Source organism: Paroedura picta, chromosome 4, assembly GCF_049243985.1.
Source record: "Paroedura picta isolate Pp20150507F chromosome 4, Ppicta_v3.0, whole genome shotgun sequence".
Taxonomy (NCBI): Eukaryota; Metazoa; Chordata; class Lepidosauria; order Squamata; family Gekkonidae; genus Paroedura; species Paroedura picta.
The window spans coordinates 27704410-27719224 of NC_135372.1; the positions used below are offsets into that span (position 1 = coordinate 27704410).

At 46.0% G+C, this 14815-nt stretch overlaps 1 protein-coding gene and 1 long non-coding RNA gene across 2 annotated transcripts in view; one reads left to right on the forward strand and one right to left on the reverse strand.

The window, feature by feature from the left end:
- The window catches only part of LOC143835023 (uncharacterized), a 40130-nt gene extending 30976 nt beyond the window's left edge, over positions 1 to 9154 (forward strand). Inside the window, exons 2-3 of the long non-coding RNA XR_013229968.1 lie at positions 3535 to 3704; positions 8979 to 9154. This is a non-coding gene — a long non-coding RNA (uncharacterized LOC143835023). The remainder of the gene's footprint in view (positions 1 to 3534; positions 3705 to 8978) is intronic.
- ARRDC5 (arrestin domain containing 5) lies at positions 6 to 13200 on the reverse strand. Its single transcript, XM_077332092.1, has 3 exons — positions 12891 to 13200; positions 5051 to 5259; positions 6 to 579 (listed from the first exon to the last, which is right to left on the reverse strand). Exons 1-3 carry the CDS (start codon positions 13138 to 13140, stop codon positions 103 to 105), a joined length of 936 nt encoding a protein of 311 aa, XP_077188207.1. The 5' UTR covers positions 13141 to 13200; the 3' UTR covers positions 6 to 102.
- Positions 13201 to 14815: the final 1615 nt, after the last annotated feature.

Below are 14815 nucleotides of genomic sequence, written 5' to 3' on the forward strand. Positions count from 1 at the left end.
ACACACACAAGGACATAGTTCTATATTTACAAGATTCATTGGAAAAAAACTATGAACATCTCTGGAGAAAAGGATTGGGTTGGGGAAGAGCTGCTCTCTGTCCTACCCCTTGGGGTCTGCAGCTTCGTTCCGTATAACGATGGGGATCCGAGCCTCCACAGAACTCATGCAGGGGAAGTAGATTGTCCCTGTCAGGTCGTACCCGACGTCCATGATGTCGTTGGACTTGCGATTGCTGGTGACCAGCATGACCTTGGGCAGCAGGAGGGTGCTGTGGATCTTGGTGTCCACGCAGGACCCCGCCTCAAGGTGCGACTCCAAGCGCAACAGGTCGCTACGCTCTTCCAAGGTGCGCCGCTCGGCTCTCAAGTTGAAGCCCTTGTACAGGACGATTGAGTGGAGGATGAAGACCACTTTCTTGATTGACTTGCCCGTCTGGTTGGTGATCTCGGTGGTGAAGGAAACATTGTCCCCCGGCCTGAAGATGTTCTTGCATAGAGAGATGCGTACGGTGATGGGAGCACTCCTGAAGCAGCAGCTATGAGTCAGTTGTTTTTCTACTTCTACCACCAACGGGTACTGGAATGAGGTGGGAGGGGGAGAGAGAGATGTCACAGGGTGAGGCTTTAAGAGTCAGAAGGACTTCCATCTTGCCACTGGTCCATCCAGCCTGGACCACGGGTTGTCCCCAAGTCCCCATAGCCTGGGAACAACTGTGCAACAAATGCTCTTAGGCCCCGAACAAGCAAGTTTTAATAATCCTCTTTTGATCCCACAGCTTGTGTTTCTGCATCAGCCACAATCATAATGCATCTCCTGCGTGGGTGGACACAATCCAAGAAAAGTCTTTTTCATTATTGTCAGGATATATGCTAAGTTAGGCATCTACAACATGGTCCCTGTGGGTACCAATTCACCTGCTGACACATTGTGCCTCTGGCACCCACCAAGGGTTTTTAGAAAGTGAGCAGGGCCAGGCAGGACTTTTGCCCAGCAGGGCTTCTGATTGGCTGTGCACATTTTCCAAAAAGGTTGCTTTGGCAGCAGCTGCCCCCGCAGCACATGGATCTTCAATGCATGACTAAAGGTAAGCTGAGGCTACTATTTTGTAGCTGACTCCAACTCCTACCGCAGCCATGCTATGGCAGCCATTTTGTGGCTGTGCACACAATGTCAGGAGGTGCCTATAATCTCAGAAAGGTTTGGGATCCCCCTGAGATAAATGTTGAAAATCAGTTCTATCTTTCAATAAGAAATGTATTTATCACATTGGATAAGGAAGATACAAAAAACATTATTTAAAGGGCCATTCCGCACAGCGTTAATGTTGCTGAAGTGTTGCCATTGTGTAACGCTATTTTTTAACATTATGCATGGCGTCGTACACAATCTGCAACACTCCTGAACACAATCTGCAACACTCCTGAAGCAAAAATTGCTTCATTGTAGCGCTTTTCGGGGATCCACAAAAGTGGATTCCCCCTTTTAAAAAACACTAGACTCTTGAGAACAACCTGCAACACATCCGAAAAAGACATGTGCGTTCTCAATATAGCAGTACCAAGCATGTCCCTCCCTAGCTCTCGCGCCCAAGCTTCTGGCATCGCGATGGACATTTCCCCCCCTTAAACCGGCAAAAGCAACGAATAAGCGATGCTTCTTTGGCTGAAATCCCTCCACAAGCAATTGTCTGTATAGTTTCCAAGCACAATACAGCCCCCTGTTCAACACTGCCTGTAATTTCGGCCAGAAATTGCATAGGGGGGAGGATTTTTTTAAACTTTAAGACCATGTAAACGATTAAGCGCCAGCTCCTACACCAGTGAAAAAGGTCTTTCTGATACATCGAATGAACAAATATGCGTTGCTAAAGCTGTTTTCGGGTTTTTAAAAAACAGTTTTTAAAGGGAAGCACGAACACAACAGTTCATTGGCTGTTCTGTTTGATTGACAGCCAGGGGCGGGAGGAAGCATGGAAAAATATCACCTCCTTTGTTGCGATTTCAACAACACCGGAAACTTGTGCGTAATGAGAACAGTGCTAGTGGGAGAGCCTTTTTTTCAATAGAAATGGCTGTGTGCGTTACCGAGACCTGCCGCTTTTGATTGCAGCGCTTTTCAATAGCACGTAGATTTAGCAACATTGCCCATTGTGCGGAATGGCCCAAAGTATTAGCTATTTGGATAAGTCACAACAATGTCAGCGTCTTGGAAGATAATTTCAAATTTCAATACTTGGCATTAAACAAAAACCTGCCCTTTGGAAATCGTTTCAAGTGAGTTGCTGTGCTGGGCTAAAGTCCAGGAGCCCCTTTTGAGTCCAGGAGCCCCTTTAAGACTAACAAAGTTTTTGTGTGCATGCACACATAACAACAACAACAAAATTTAATTTTTATCCCCCCCTTCCCAGTTGGCACAAAGCAGGTAACAAATAATAAAACATAATATAATTACATACTTTAAAAAAACCTCTTAAAAACACTGAGGGTAGATTGTTTGTTTGTTTGTTTGTTCATTCATTCATTTATGCAGCCCTTCTACCATTTTCATAGAACATTGCAACAAATATAACATAACATAACATCTGTAACAGCAGGCTCGCTGTTAATAAAGCACTAAGGGCTAAGTGAGCAGAGAGTGGGCGTGGCTGGTCCGAGGTTCAGGTGGGTAGCTGTGTTGGTCTGAAGCAGCCGAACAAAGTTCAAATCCAGTGGCACCTTTAAGATCAAGTTTTCAAGGTATAAAATGCTGTGTTCAAGGTGTGCAAGCACACATGTAATATCAGGAAGTGTGCTTGCAGGCGAAAGCTTATATCTTGAATAAAACTTTGTTGGTCTTAAAGGTGCCACTGGTCTACAAGTTTGTTCTCATTTATTGTTAGTTTAAATTAGTTTAAGTATAAAGGAAAATTTACTCTAGGTGTTTTGTCAAAAGTTTCAGTTTTTTACTCTAAGCAAATGGTAGAGCTGTTATTTAGACTGTGCTAGGAACTTGATTTCCCAGAGTGATATAATTCCTTTTGATCATGTGAAAACAATCATAACAAATATCTTGTTCTGATTATATATAGATAAGAACTTTCCCTGTAAAACAATTACCCTTAAGGCAACAGTGATGTAAATCTTATTACAAGGTGAATCTGAAAAATTGAAGAATGAGATTATACACCTTACAAACTGTGAAGTTAATCCAAACAAGGTTAAATATCTTGGAGTATATATAAAGATTTAAAGAACATGTTTCAAAATAATTATGAGGTGACATGGCAAAAAATTGTTAAGGACTTGCAAGGATGGTCAAAACTAAACTTTCCCTAGTCTGCTAGAATGGCAACCGTAAAAATTAATGTTTTGCTGAGATTAAATTTATTTTTTCAAACACTGCCAATTGAATTGAAGGATACAGACCTAAAAAAAAATGGCAGTTATATTAATGTTTGGAAGAAAAAGAGACTGGTAACTGTATCTAAGGTGTTACAAGATGGCAAAAAAAGAGGACTATGTTTGCCCAGTCTGAAAGTCTACTATCATGCAGCAGGTCTAACCTGGATAACAGACTCGATAAAAGATACAATGAAGAGAAACTTGAAACTTGAAAAATTCAACTTGACCCAGGCAACTTATTATGGACTGACGTTTAAAAAAGACCTTGGATTGCATCACACATAGACAAGCAGCTTCTTGAAGATATGGAAGAAATACAGGGTAAGGATTAGCCCTAGAAATTCGTTATTCAAAATAATTTCTGAAGTGACAGAAAGATACAAAAACATTGAATCTGTATACAAGACTTGGTTAATGCTGATTGGCATCAATTGGCATCAATTGGCATTAAAAATTGGCATCAATAATTACAAGTAGGCGAAAGGATAGACTGGTTTACCCACATGCAATGGACTTCCAAATTAAAAGAAGAATTAAAAGAATTTCCAGGAATTCTGAGAGATCAAACAGAATTTGAAAAGATAGTTTTACAAGATATGCTTCATCTCTTAGGTAGGGCCCCTGGGAAGGGCGGTATATAAATATAATAAATAAATATCTGCTTAAACTTGAAACTGAGACAGACCAAGTGGAATTGTTCATGATAAAATGGATGCAAAATTTCAATATGATCATCTCAGTAGAGGCTTGGGAACATTTATGCTGTAAGAATGTAAAGTTGAATAGTGTCAACAAGTGTCAGTATGTGAACATTGGTATATGTTTTATAGGTATAAATTGGTATGAGGCAGTGGTTTTCAACCTTGGGGTCCCAACCCCAATTTGGGTCACCTGGCCCCTTCTGCGGGATTGCCAGGTTCGTGGTCATGGCGGCAGCAGGCGGTGGTGGCTGGTGGCAGTATAGCCATGGCACTGGCCACATCTACACCGCCTCCAGATTGTTGTGCATCTGTGCGCGTGCCCACACACACACGCCCGCATGCCATCTGCTCACCACCATAGTTGGGGGCGCGGTGCAATGGCGGCTGTGAACCGCTGGTATAAGATGTTAGAGTAGGGTGTTAGAATGGGCCCAGGTCTGCTCCTCAAATATACTGCTGGATTTACCCAAGTAGCAGAGTGAAGGAGAAGAATCCAGAGGCAATAGCCTAACCTCCACAAGCAGAAAACTTGCAGGGGGAGAGCCAGGCGAGATCTTTATACTCTTCTACTTTAGGTAAGGTGACCAGATTTTAACATTGGTAAAGCATTGACCATTGACCACGGGGGTTCTTGATTAAAAATTTGGTCTATATGGAGTAACAAAAAGAACGCATAGAATGCAAAAATAGTATTGTAATATACATGTTTTAATTTCAACGTAAGTACAATTTGCCAGGTACCCCCAGATGTCCCTCCAAAAGTGGGACAATCTGGTCACCTTAACTTTAGGGTGTTCCCTGTTCTTAACCTACAGTAATGTAACCCCACTCTAGCACTGCAGGATCCTGAGGAGGGTGGGGTTTGGGGAGGAGTGGGATCGGGTCCTCCTTCCATAGCAACTATTTTCTTTCTCGCCTGGCGAGGAGCTGCAATGGCAGGAGACCCACAGGCGACCCAAGACTTACTTCGGATTCGATGGTGTCTTGGCTGTAGACAGAAGTCCCTTGGACTAGCAGGTATTTCTTCTGCTTGGCTAGGATGAGCTCACGCGTGGCACAGATGGCTTGCAGGAAGTAGCAGATGCGCCCAAATCGACTGGTGAAGGTTGAGGGGATACTAGGAGGCAGGATGAAGTTGAAGCTGAATGTGTGGATGCCAGGGTCCAGCCAGTTCCCTGTGGGCCAGAAGGAGACTCCCCTTAGTCTGCTTCTAGAGCCCTGGCGGAAGCTTCCTGGTGCCACTTTGTGTTTTTCAGCATTCCCAGGTGGGGGGGCAGAGACAGAGGTTGAGCCTTAGAGGTGCGGCGGGGCCTGGTGGGGCAGAAATCAGTGGGCATGGGCAGAATAAAAGTGACCCCCTCCCAATAGAATGGAAATGAATTATTACAGAATAAGATTAGAAAAAAGAAGACAAGTTGTTTTTTATACTCTGCTTTTCTCTACCAGAAGGAGTCTCAAAGCGGTTTACAATCGCCTTGCCTTCCTCTCCCCACAACAGGCACCCTGGGAAGTAGGTGGGGCTGAGAGAGTGTCGACAGGCCTGCTCTGTGAGAACAGCACTATCAGGACTGTTACTGGCCCAAGGTCACCCAGCTGCCTGCATGTGGAGGAGGAGGGGGGAATCAAACCTGGCTTGCCAGATTAGTCGCCGCCGCTCTTAACGACTACACCACGCTGGCTCTCATACTGCTTATTAGGAAATATTATTCCAATTTCACCCTGATCTGGACAGCCCAGGCTAGCCATATTTTGCCAGCTCTTGGATGCTAAGTAGGGTTGGCCCTAGTTAGTGCCTTGTCAGTAGAGAGACCACCATACAAGTCCTGGGTTGTTCTGCCATGGCAAACTGTCTGCGTTGATTCCTTCCCTTGGCCTGCCTGGCCCAGGAAAGCCCCATTTTGTCCACTCTCAGCCCTGGTTGACTCTTGGAGGGGAGCTGCTGCACAGAGGCTGACCACTGCTTGCCTTGGAAATGCTGACCGGGGCCACCACAAATCCGCTGGGACTTAATGACACTTTACCCACTTGCATCCATGGCTTGCCTTTCCCACAGGGGGTCAAAGCAGATTGCAGTGAGAGAGACAGGACTATCAACAAGATCAGTAACCCAGTTCATGAGGATGGTAGAATTCTGGAAGGAACGGGAATAGAGCCAGGGGTCCATACACAAGCCATTAAGAGGTGCAAAAAGGACATCAAAGATCCCACTTGCAATAAGTTGTACACAATATTGTAGCCCACGGTCCCTAGACACTTATCCAAGTAGGTTTGCAACTAATTTTGTGCAGAGCAGCTCCATTACCTGGACAGAAAAGCCCTCTGGAATCATTCAGTGTTGCTTCCTTTGTGGAAAGCTAAGAGAGTAGGAAACTCCACAGAATGGCCATCCCATAAATGCACAGATATTTCTACACTTTCACACTGTAGAGCAGTGGTCCCCAACTTTTTTATCACCAGGGACCGGTCAACGTTTGACAATTTTACTGAGGCCGGGGGGGGGGGTAGTCTACTAGAGCGGTAGTCCCCAACCACTGGGCCGCGGCTTGGCCGCAAAGGGCCCCGTACCGGGCCGCGGCTCGCTCTCCCCGCCCCCCCCCCACAGTGAGAAACTTCGCAGACTGCAAGCTTGCGGCCCAGCAAGCTTCTTTTTGTGGGAGGGGGGGAATGGGAAGTGTGGCCGTCAGCGCAAACGCGCATGCGTGGCAAGTCAGCGCATGCATGTTTGCAGCCATACATGGCGCAAACAGGCATGTGTGGCAAGTCCGCGCATGCGTGTTTGCGCATGGGCTGCCGTAAATGTGTGGCAGCTGGATCGCCCTCGCCCCCACTGGTCCACAGCCTAATAAAGGTTGCAAACCACTGTACTAGAGGACCCATCATTGGATGGCGCCGGAGGGGCAGGCTTAACTGGTGACTGTTATGGCTCCTCTGATTGGGCAAATGGACGAGAAGGGCAGGGGAGCAAGCTGGCCTCTGTTTCTTTTCACCCTTGTCGCTGCAGGCAGCGGGCAGGAACCTCGTTGCCGCGGAATTGTATGGGCTGCCCTGGGAACAAGGCGCTCCTGGACACGAGATGAGGGAGTCCTAGTCAGAGCAGGAATGGAGAAGGGGTAAAGGTATCCCCTGTGCAAGAACCAAGTCATGTCTGACCCTTGGGGTGACGCCCTCTAGTGTTTTCATGGCAGACTCAATACGGGGTGGTTTGCCAGTGCCTTCCCCAGTCATTACCGCTTACCCCCCAGCAAGCTGGGTACTCATTTTACCAACCTCGGAAGGATGGAAGGCTGAGTCAACCTTGAGCCGGCTGCTGGGATTGAACTCCCAGCCTCATGGGCAGACAGCTACAGACAGCATGTTGCTGCCTTACCACTCTGCGCCACAAGAGGCTCATTTAATGCATATTAAAAGTAATAATGGCAACTGTGATTTTCAAAGGATTAGCTGGACTTGTCATTTGCAGCCAAAACAATGCCGTCTTGTGGGGCCACATGATGATGATCACCATCATCATTGTAAAACGGAGCTCTTCCGCCAGGTCTATGGTTGAGGCTGGGGCAGTGAAGGAAGATCAATTGGGGTCCCCCTGATGTTAGATCCGTGATCTTGTCTCTCCTCCCTCCTCCCTCTTGAAGTAGGATGGGGGAGGGGTTGGGGGGTTCCGCCATGTTGTTGTTACTATGCTGTTATTGTGTTGTTCATTGTCCATTTTAATGGGTTTTAATGGGGTTTGAGCAGGACTTCTGTAACCTGCCACGAGCCTCTCGGGAGTGGCAGGTAATAAATTAAATACTGATAATGATGGTGATGATGATGATAATAATAATAATGCTCAGGATGGGTTACAACCTTAAAAACACATACAAGGTGTAAACATTAAAACATTCCAATTTTTGCCAGTTATGCCTTCGACTAATTCCCAAAAAAGGGAGATTTGGCAGGAACAGATCTTCCATCTCCTCTCCTTCCTCCCCTAGCAGTGAGGCTACTATGATGGATGTTATATTTGGCCTCGACCATAATCCCGGCAGAATAGCTCCATCTTTCATGGCACCGGAATGATGAATACAACTTTAAGGATCTTCGTTAATCTTAATCATCATCATCATTTCGGAAGCCTCCGGATACACAAGGCATGACATAATGCATAACATAAACAGTGTGAGAGCCCAGTCTGGTGAGGTTTACAAGGCCGTCTTGAGCACACTTTGCAGGGAAGGGATGTGAACCTAGGACTTCTTGATATGAATCTCATTGCCTTAGTCATTCTGCTTCAGCTGTTATGCCCCAGACACTTTGAACTGGAAATGAAATCTGGGGTCTTCTCCAGGAAAAGTCAGGCACTCGGTTCCAAAAAACAGAACATTGTTGGAAAAAGGCATAATTTAAAGTTCAAGGTACTATTTTTGACCTGTAGGGCTATATGCGGTCTGGGTCCTACCTACCTATCTGCAGGACCACTTGTCTGCTTATGCCCCCTGCAGGGAACTTCACTCTTTGGGCATGAATCCGTTGAAGGTCCTGGGCCACCAGGAAGCATGCCTGGCCATGCCTTTTCAGTCTTGTCTCCTACCTAGTGGAATGGGTTCCTGGAAGAACTGAGGGCCCTGTCGGAGCTCCCTGGCTTCTGCAAGGTCTGCAAGATGGAGTTCTTCCACCAGGTTTTTGGTTGAGGCTGGGCTGAATACTGAATGATAAGAGTGGGTGCTTCCCGGTCCTTGTATATTATTATTATTATTATTATTATTATTATTATTATTATTATTATTATTATTATTATTATTATTATTATAATATTTATATTTATATTTATATTTATATTTATATTTATATTTATATTTATATTTATATTTATATTTATATTTATATTTATATTTATATTTATATTTATACCCAGCCTCCCCCCGAAGGCTCGACCATCCCAGGAGGGGGCCTACCATTACCCCCAGATTTACACATCATACTCGACTGACATAGATGGGAACAGATGAGTCAAGGAACTTAGGCCTAAGGAGGGATTGTGTGATTGCATTCTTTCTTGTTTTTGCTGCTTTATCTATTTTATATTTTATTTATGGGTTTTTTGTGCTTTTACTATGTTGTGAGCTACCACAAGCCAGCTTGTCTGGGAGTCACGTGGTAGAAATCTAATTATAAATTTAAAACATAAACAAGTATTTTACTTCATTTGTGTCTTGTCTTTTCTCTCCAATGGGGATCCAACACAGCTTAAATAATTTTCCTCCCTTTTATCCTCACAACCACCCTGTGGGGTAGGTTAGGCTGAGAATGTGTGAATAGCTCAAGGTTGCTCAGCAAGCTTCCCGGGCAGGGGCCAGATTCAAATTTGTGTCTCCTGAACTCATCCAACACTCTAAACACTATATTAGCGATCCCCAACCTGTGGGCCGCAGACCACATGTGGTCCCTCGACTAATTGGAGGTGGGCCCCGAAGGACACCTTCTCCCGCCCCCCCCCCTCAGCCCTTTGCAACACATCTCATTGTTGTGGCGTGTCTGTATCTTATTTTGAAGGGATGTTTAAATATTACCATAGCGATCAGAGAGCGCTAGGGCAGTGGTTGAGAGTAGAGGAGTAAACTACCCCCCCCACCGGGCCTCAGTAAAAGGCGTTGAGTGGTCCCCGTGAGTGGTCCCCAGCGTTGAGTGGTCCCCGGTGATAAAAAGGTTGGGGACCACTGCACTATATGACACTAGCTCTCTTCATATCATATCATATAGTTTAATAATATTATACACTAACCAAATGCTCAAGTACTCTAAATTTCTTTTCCTTAAAACTCCTTAATGGGAGATATTTTTTAACAATCTCATCAGAATAATCCAAGACCTGGAACCCATAAGGTTCCCTCTATCCTGTGGAAATTTCTCCCAAGGTTGCACTGAAATCAACAATATGTGAAAGAACGCAGATGGTAGGATTCCAGAGAAAGGCATCGGGAGACAAAATATTCATTCTGAGGCCGAGAATGGCCAGATCTCCATTTCTCACTCTGCTGTCCTTAAAGACCCCACGGTCCAACTTTACATTGTGATATACATCACAGAGACTTGGGCAGAATCTGCACTGGGCTTTTTATCCCTGGTGACCCCGAATTTAAAAAAGTAATCTACAAGTTATTCAATTTCCATTTTGATATTTAGCACTTTAAATTTTCCCTATGCAGTGTCTAAGATTGATCTGTGGTGACACTACCTTTCCAGGAGCTGATATAACTTGCTATATTTAAGAAAACCGCTCCCAAAGTCCCAGAATTAAGTGCAGATGTTCTGCATTTTGCCAGATTAATTTCCTCCCTTTCCCCTGTGCCTCCAACGCTGATGCTGACATATTGCGGTAGTCTGTTTCTGATTGGTCAGGGTGTCAGTTCAAAGACTGCCTGGTTCCCAGCTGCCATTCCCTTGCAAGACTTATTTTTGTCCTCATTTCCAAAGTGACTGTGCTCCAAGCCCACACTTCTATGTGCTGGGATTTGCCTTTCACATTTTCTTTCCCCCCTCGCTCACTCAGGAAAAGAAAAATAAACAAGAATCCTCATGCTCCATTCCTCCCCCCCCCTCCTGCTTGCTTTGGCTGTAGTGTCAGGAGACAAATGGCAGGAAATAAGACCCTCTCCAGCCTTGTACTCCTTCAATGATGGCTGGAGGTTTGCCACCAGCACTCCCCTAGCCCCTCTTAGCTTCCCCAATCAAGTGGGAAGGGAAGAGCTGACACACTATTAAGTGTAGAACACAGTCTGGACAGTCGGCCTGGACATGGGGTGGAGACAGCGCTAGTCGCCCTGATGGACGACCTCTGACGCCAGCTAGACCAGGGCAGGTCAGCGCTGCTCATACTATTAGACCTATCAGCAGTGTTTGACACAGTAAACCATGAGCTCCTAGCTTGCCGCCTTGCCGACACCGGAATACAGGGAACAGCCCTCAAATGGCTGAATTCCTTCCTCCAGGGCCATGGACAGAGGGTAGTGATAGGAGAGAGAGTATCTAACCAATACCAGCTCACATGTGGAATCCCACAAGCAGCAGTCCTCTCTCCTATCTTATTTAACATCTCTATGCGCCCTCTGGCTCAGCTGATGCGGAAGTTTGGGCTGGGTTGCCACCAATATGAGGATGACACCCAGCTCTTCCTCCTGATGGATGACCGCCCTGACTCCCCCACAGAATCCTTAGCCAGATGTCTGCAAGCAGTGACAAAATGGATCAAGCAGAGTCGCCTGAAGCTCAACCCTACAAAGACGGAGGTCCTATGGTTGGGTAGGAAGGGACCATGGGAGGAAGCACGTCTGCCCACCCTGAATGGTGTGCAGCTCTCACCAACGCACTCCGCCAGGAACCTGGGCGTGATCCTGGATGCTTCCCTTACAATGGAAGCCCAGGTCACAAAGGTAGCGCGGCTGGCATTCTACCACCTCCGCCAAGCCAAGCTACTAGCGCCCTACCTGGACCCAGAACACCTAGCCACAGTGATCCATGCGATGGTCACCTCTAGGCTGGACTTCTGCATCTCGCTCTACGCAGGCCTACCCTCATCCTTGATCCGGAAACTATAACTGGTACAAAATGTTGCAGCCAGGATTCTCACTAAAACATCATGGAGATCCCACATCCAGCCAGCACTCCAACAACTTGGCTGGCTCCCAGTTGAATTCTGGATTGAGCTTAAGGTTCTGGTAATCACCTTTAAGGCCATACGTGGTTTGGGCCCAGTGTATCTGAGAGACTGCCTTCCTGCCTATACCCCCAAAAGAGTCTTACGCTCTGCCACCTCCAACTGGCTGCGGATCCCTGGCCCCAGAGAAGCGCGTCGGAACTCAACAAGGGCCAGAGCCTTCTCGGTCCTGGCCCCCACCTGGTGGAACGAGCTCCCTGAGGAGATCAGAGCCCTGCCCGAACTTCCACAGTTCCACAGGGCCTGCAAGAGGGAGCTCTTCCACCAGGCATTTGCTTGAGCCCGACCGACTCAGAACCCCTGCTGGTCCCACCAGACGCTTGCCCATGACTCTCCCAAAGTTACTGTCAATTGTTATTATATTATAATTGTGGTTTTGTAATCTTTTGATGTTTTTTGAAAGTTGTTTTGATGTTATACTCTGCATAATGTTTCATGTGAGTTATAATGTTCTGTGTAAACCGCCCAGTGCTGCAAAGAAATGGGCGGTATAGAAATCTAAATAAATAAATAAAATTCAGGATAAAGAAAGGAGGAAGACCTGGGTTCAGATTGATTTGAATTCAGCAGGATCGACAACTGGGGAGGAGGTGTAAGTGCAGAACCAGCCCTGAATTACTATAATCAAATTCAGCCAAGAAATGTCGGGTTTATCTGAAAGCCATTCTCTCTACTGTAGGAGCAACCTTTGGGAGGAGGATGGGAACCTGGAGTTCTCCCAGTATTACAATTGATTACCAGACTGGAACTAAATGGAAGTTCAGAAGGCAAACTCTATAGTATACCATAGATGTTAGGTAAGCATCCTTTCCCAAATCCTCTCTTCCACAGAAACCACTGTCAAATTCTTCCCAGGTCAAGAGTTGGCATCTCTGTGTCTGGTTTCCTGGAACGTTATACTACCCGAAAAAGTCACGGCTTACATCTCTATTATTGCCTTGTTGAGATCAGTGCTGGAATGGCACTCAATGCATACTCAAAGACATACTAGCTCTGCTCATGGCTTTTCGTTCCAGGTTCTTAGGGGTGGTGCCCAATGCCATATGTGGGTGAGTCACCTGGAGTTGCTCCACCCCCATTACCATAATACTGCATGCAAAATAGATCCCTCACCTTGGATATCAAATGTTTTTGTTTTGTGGACGTAATCTTCCCTGTTGACGCAGCTAGAGGCCTGGCTGTAGTCCCTGTTGGCATTGCCTTCTTCCATCCACTCTAGATAGCCCCTTCCAATCAACTCCACCTTCACCAGAGGATTGATCAATGTGCTGTGAAGGCTCAGCACCACCTGCCCATCCACCTCTGACCCAGACAGATATACCTCCCTGGGCACCACCAGCTCAATGGACTTCACCACTGACATGGATGGGCATGTGAGGGGCAGGCTGGTTCCCTCTCCTGCCCTGGAATCCCCTGCAGGGTTGATGTCAGTGGATGCTTTGGGTGATGTCAGATGATTTGTGACATCATAGTGGGTGGGCTTCAAAAAGGGGTGGGTCACCAGGCTGAGGAGGGGGTCTAGGAGATTCAGGGCCTCTCTGAACCACTACAGAAATAAATTCTATCAGAAGGGAGGGATCTTGACGTAGGCACAGCTGTGGGGATGGAGCACGGCCAAGACTGTTTCCACACTAGCTATATCATTTGGATTTGCGTTTCTAAAGAATTGACTTTTTTAATCAATTTCTGCACTAAAATTTGCTTTGAATTGCCCCCTCACTTGTCCTGCAGCAAAGGAATCCCCAGAAAATCTGATTTCATCTTTCCAAGTGGGATTTAATGGGTCTAATTCAGAACTGCCCAATGCAGTTGGGTTTTTCCCCACATTCACCATTTTGGGTCATTTGGACACCCCCCTCTCCTTGCCACATGCTCCCTCCCCCTCCCTCCATTCTGAAAAAAATGCCTTTAAAAAAATAGGTGATCATGTTACAATGCTGTTTCTACGGTTAAAAAATAAGCAGTCTTGTACCGCAGCGTTATAACATTATAACCCAGAGTTATAATCCCCAAAGTGTAGATTCCAAGATACTGTGGGGGGAATAGCACAGAATGGAGTAATTAAGGGGGCAATGAAAACAAAGATGCAAGTAGGCACCGTTTTGCAAAAAGATATTTTTTGAAAAGGGTAAGGAAGCAAAGCATGCTGGGAGGCTGCCTTCATCGGATTTAGTGCAAAAAGCATGTAATTAATTTCAGCCTGCAAAATAAGGGGGGGAAAGCACAAATGCGGAAATGCTAGAGTCAACTCACTGCATTCAAAGGAAATCCAAAGTGAGGCTAAAGCAAGGTATGTCTAATGTGGAAACAGTCCTTCTGGTATTCAGTCAGCCATAGTAATTATGAGAACACTCATCCATGACTGTGTTGTTGGCTGTGCCTCTTCAGGATTTACTGCTCTGCTGCCTGTGAGGTACGACTAGCCTCAACCAGAGCCAGGGCCTTTTCAGTCCTGGCCCCTACCTGGTGGAATTAACTCCTGTTCCAAAGGGCCAGCAAGAGTGAGCTCTTCCACCAGGCATTTGGCTTGAGACCAGGGCCCAGAAGATGTATATATGGCCCCTCCTCCAAATCTCGAAAGTTTGAACATCTTATTGGAGTAACATCAGATATCCACACTATTATTGTTGTTGTTATTATGTGATTTATTACCCATCACTCCTGGACAGCCGGCTAGTTCGAGGTTACAATAAGAAATCTCAACAATAACACATAAAAACCGCAACCCTTAAATTACAAGGCATACAAACAGATGGAAGCAATCCCTCAACTCCAGACCCTCCCTGTCTCCGGACTCTCTGTCTCCAGAATCCGGACACCCTTTAAAACTTGTGCCTCAGGAAATAAACAGGGAGATCATATAATCATATGGTATCATATGGTATCATATGGTATCATATGGTATTGTAGTTATATCGAGGAGGGCCCAGGTCTTAATAGTTCTGGCCTCAACCCAATGCTTGGTGAAAATGAAAAAGAACCTGCAGGGCCCTCAGCTCTTCCAGGAGCATATTACACCAGGTCAGAGCCTGGTGGGC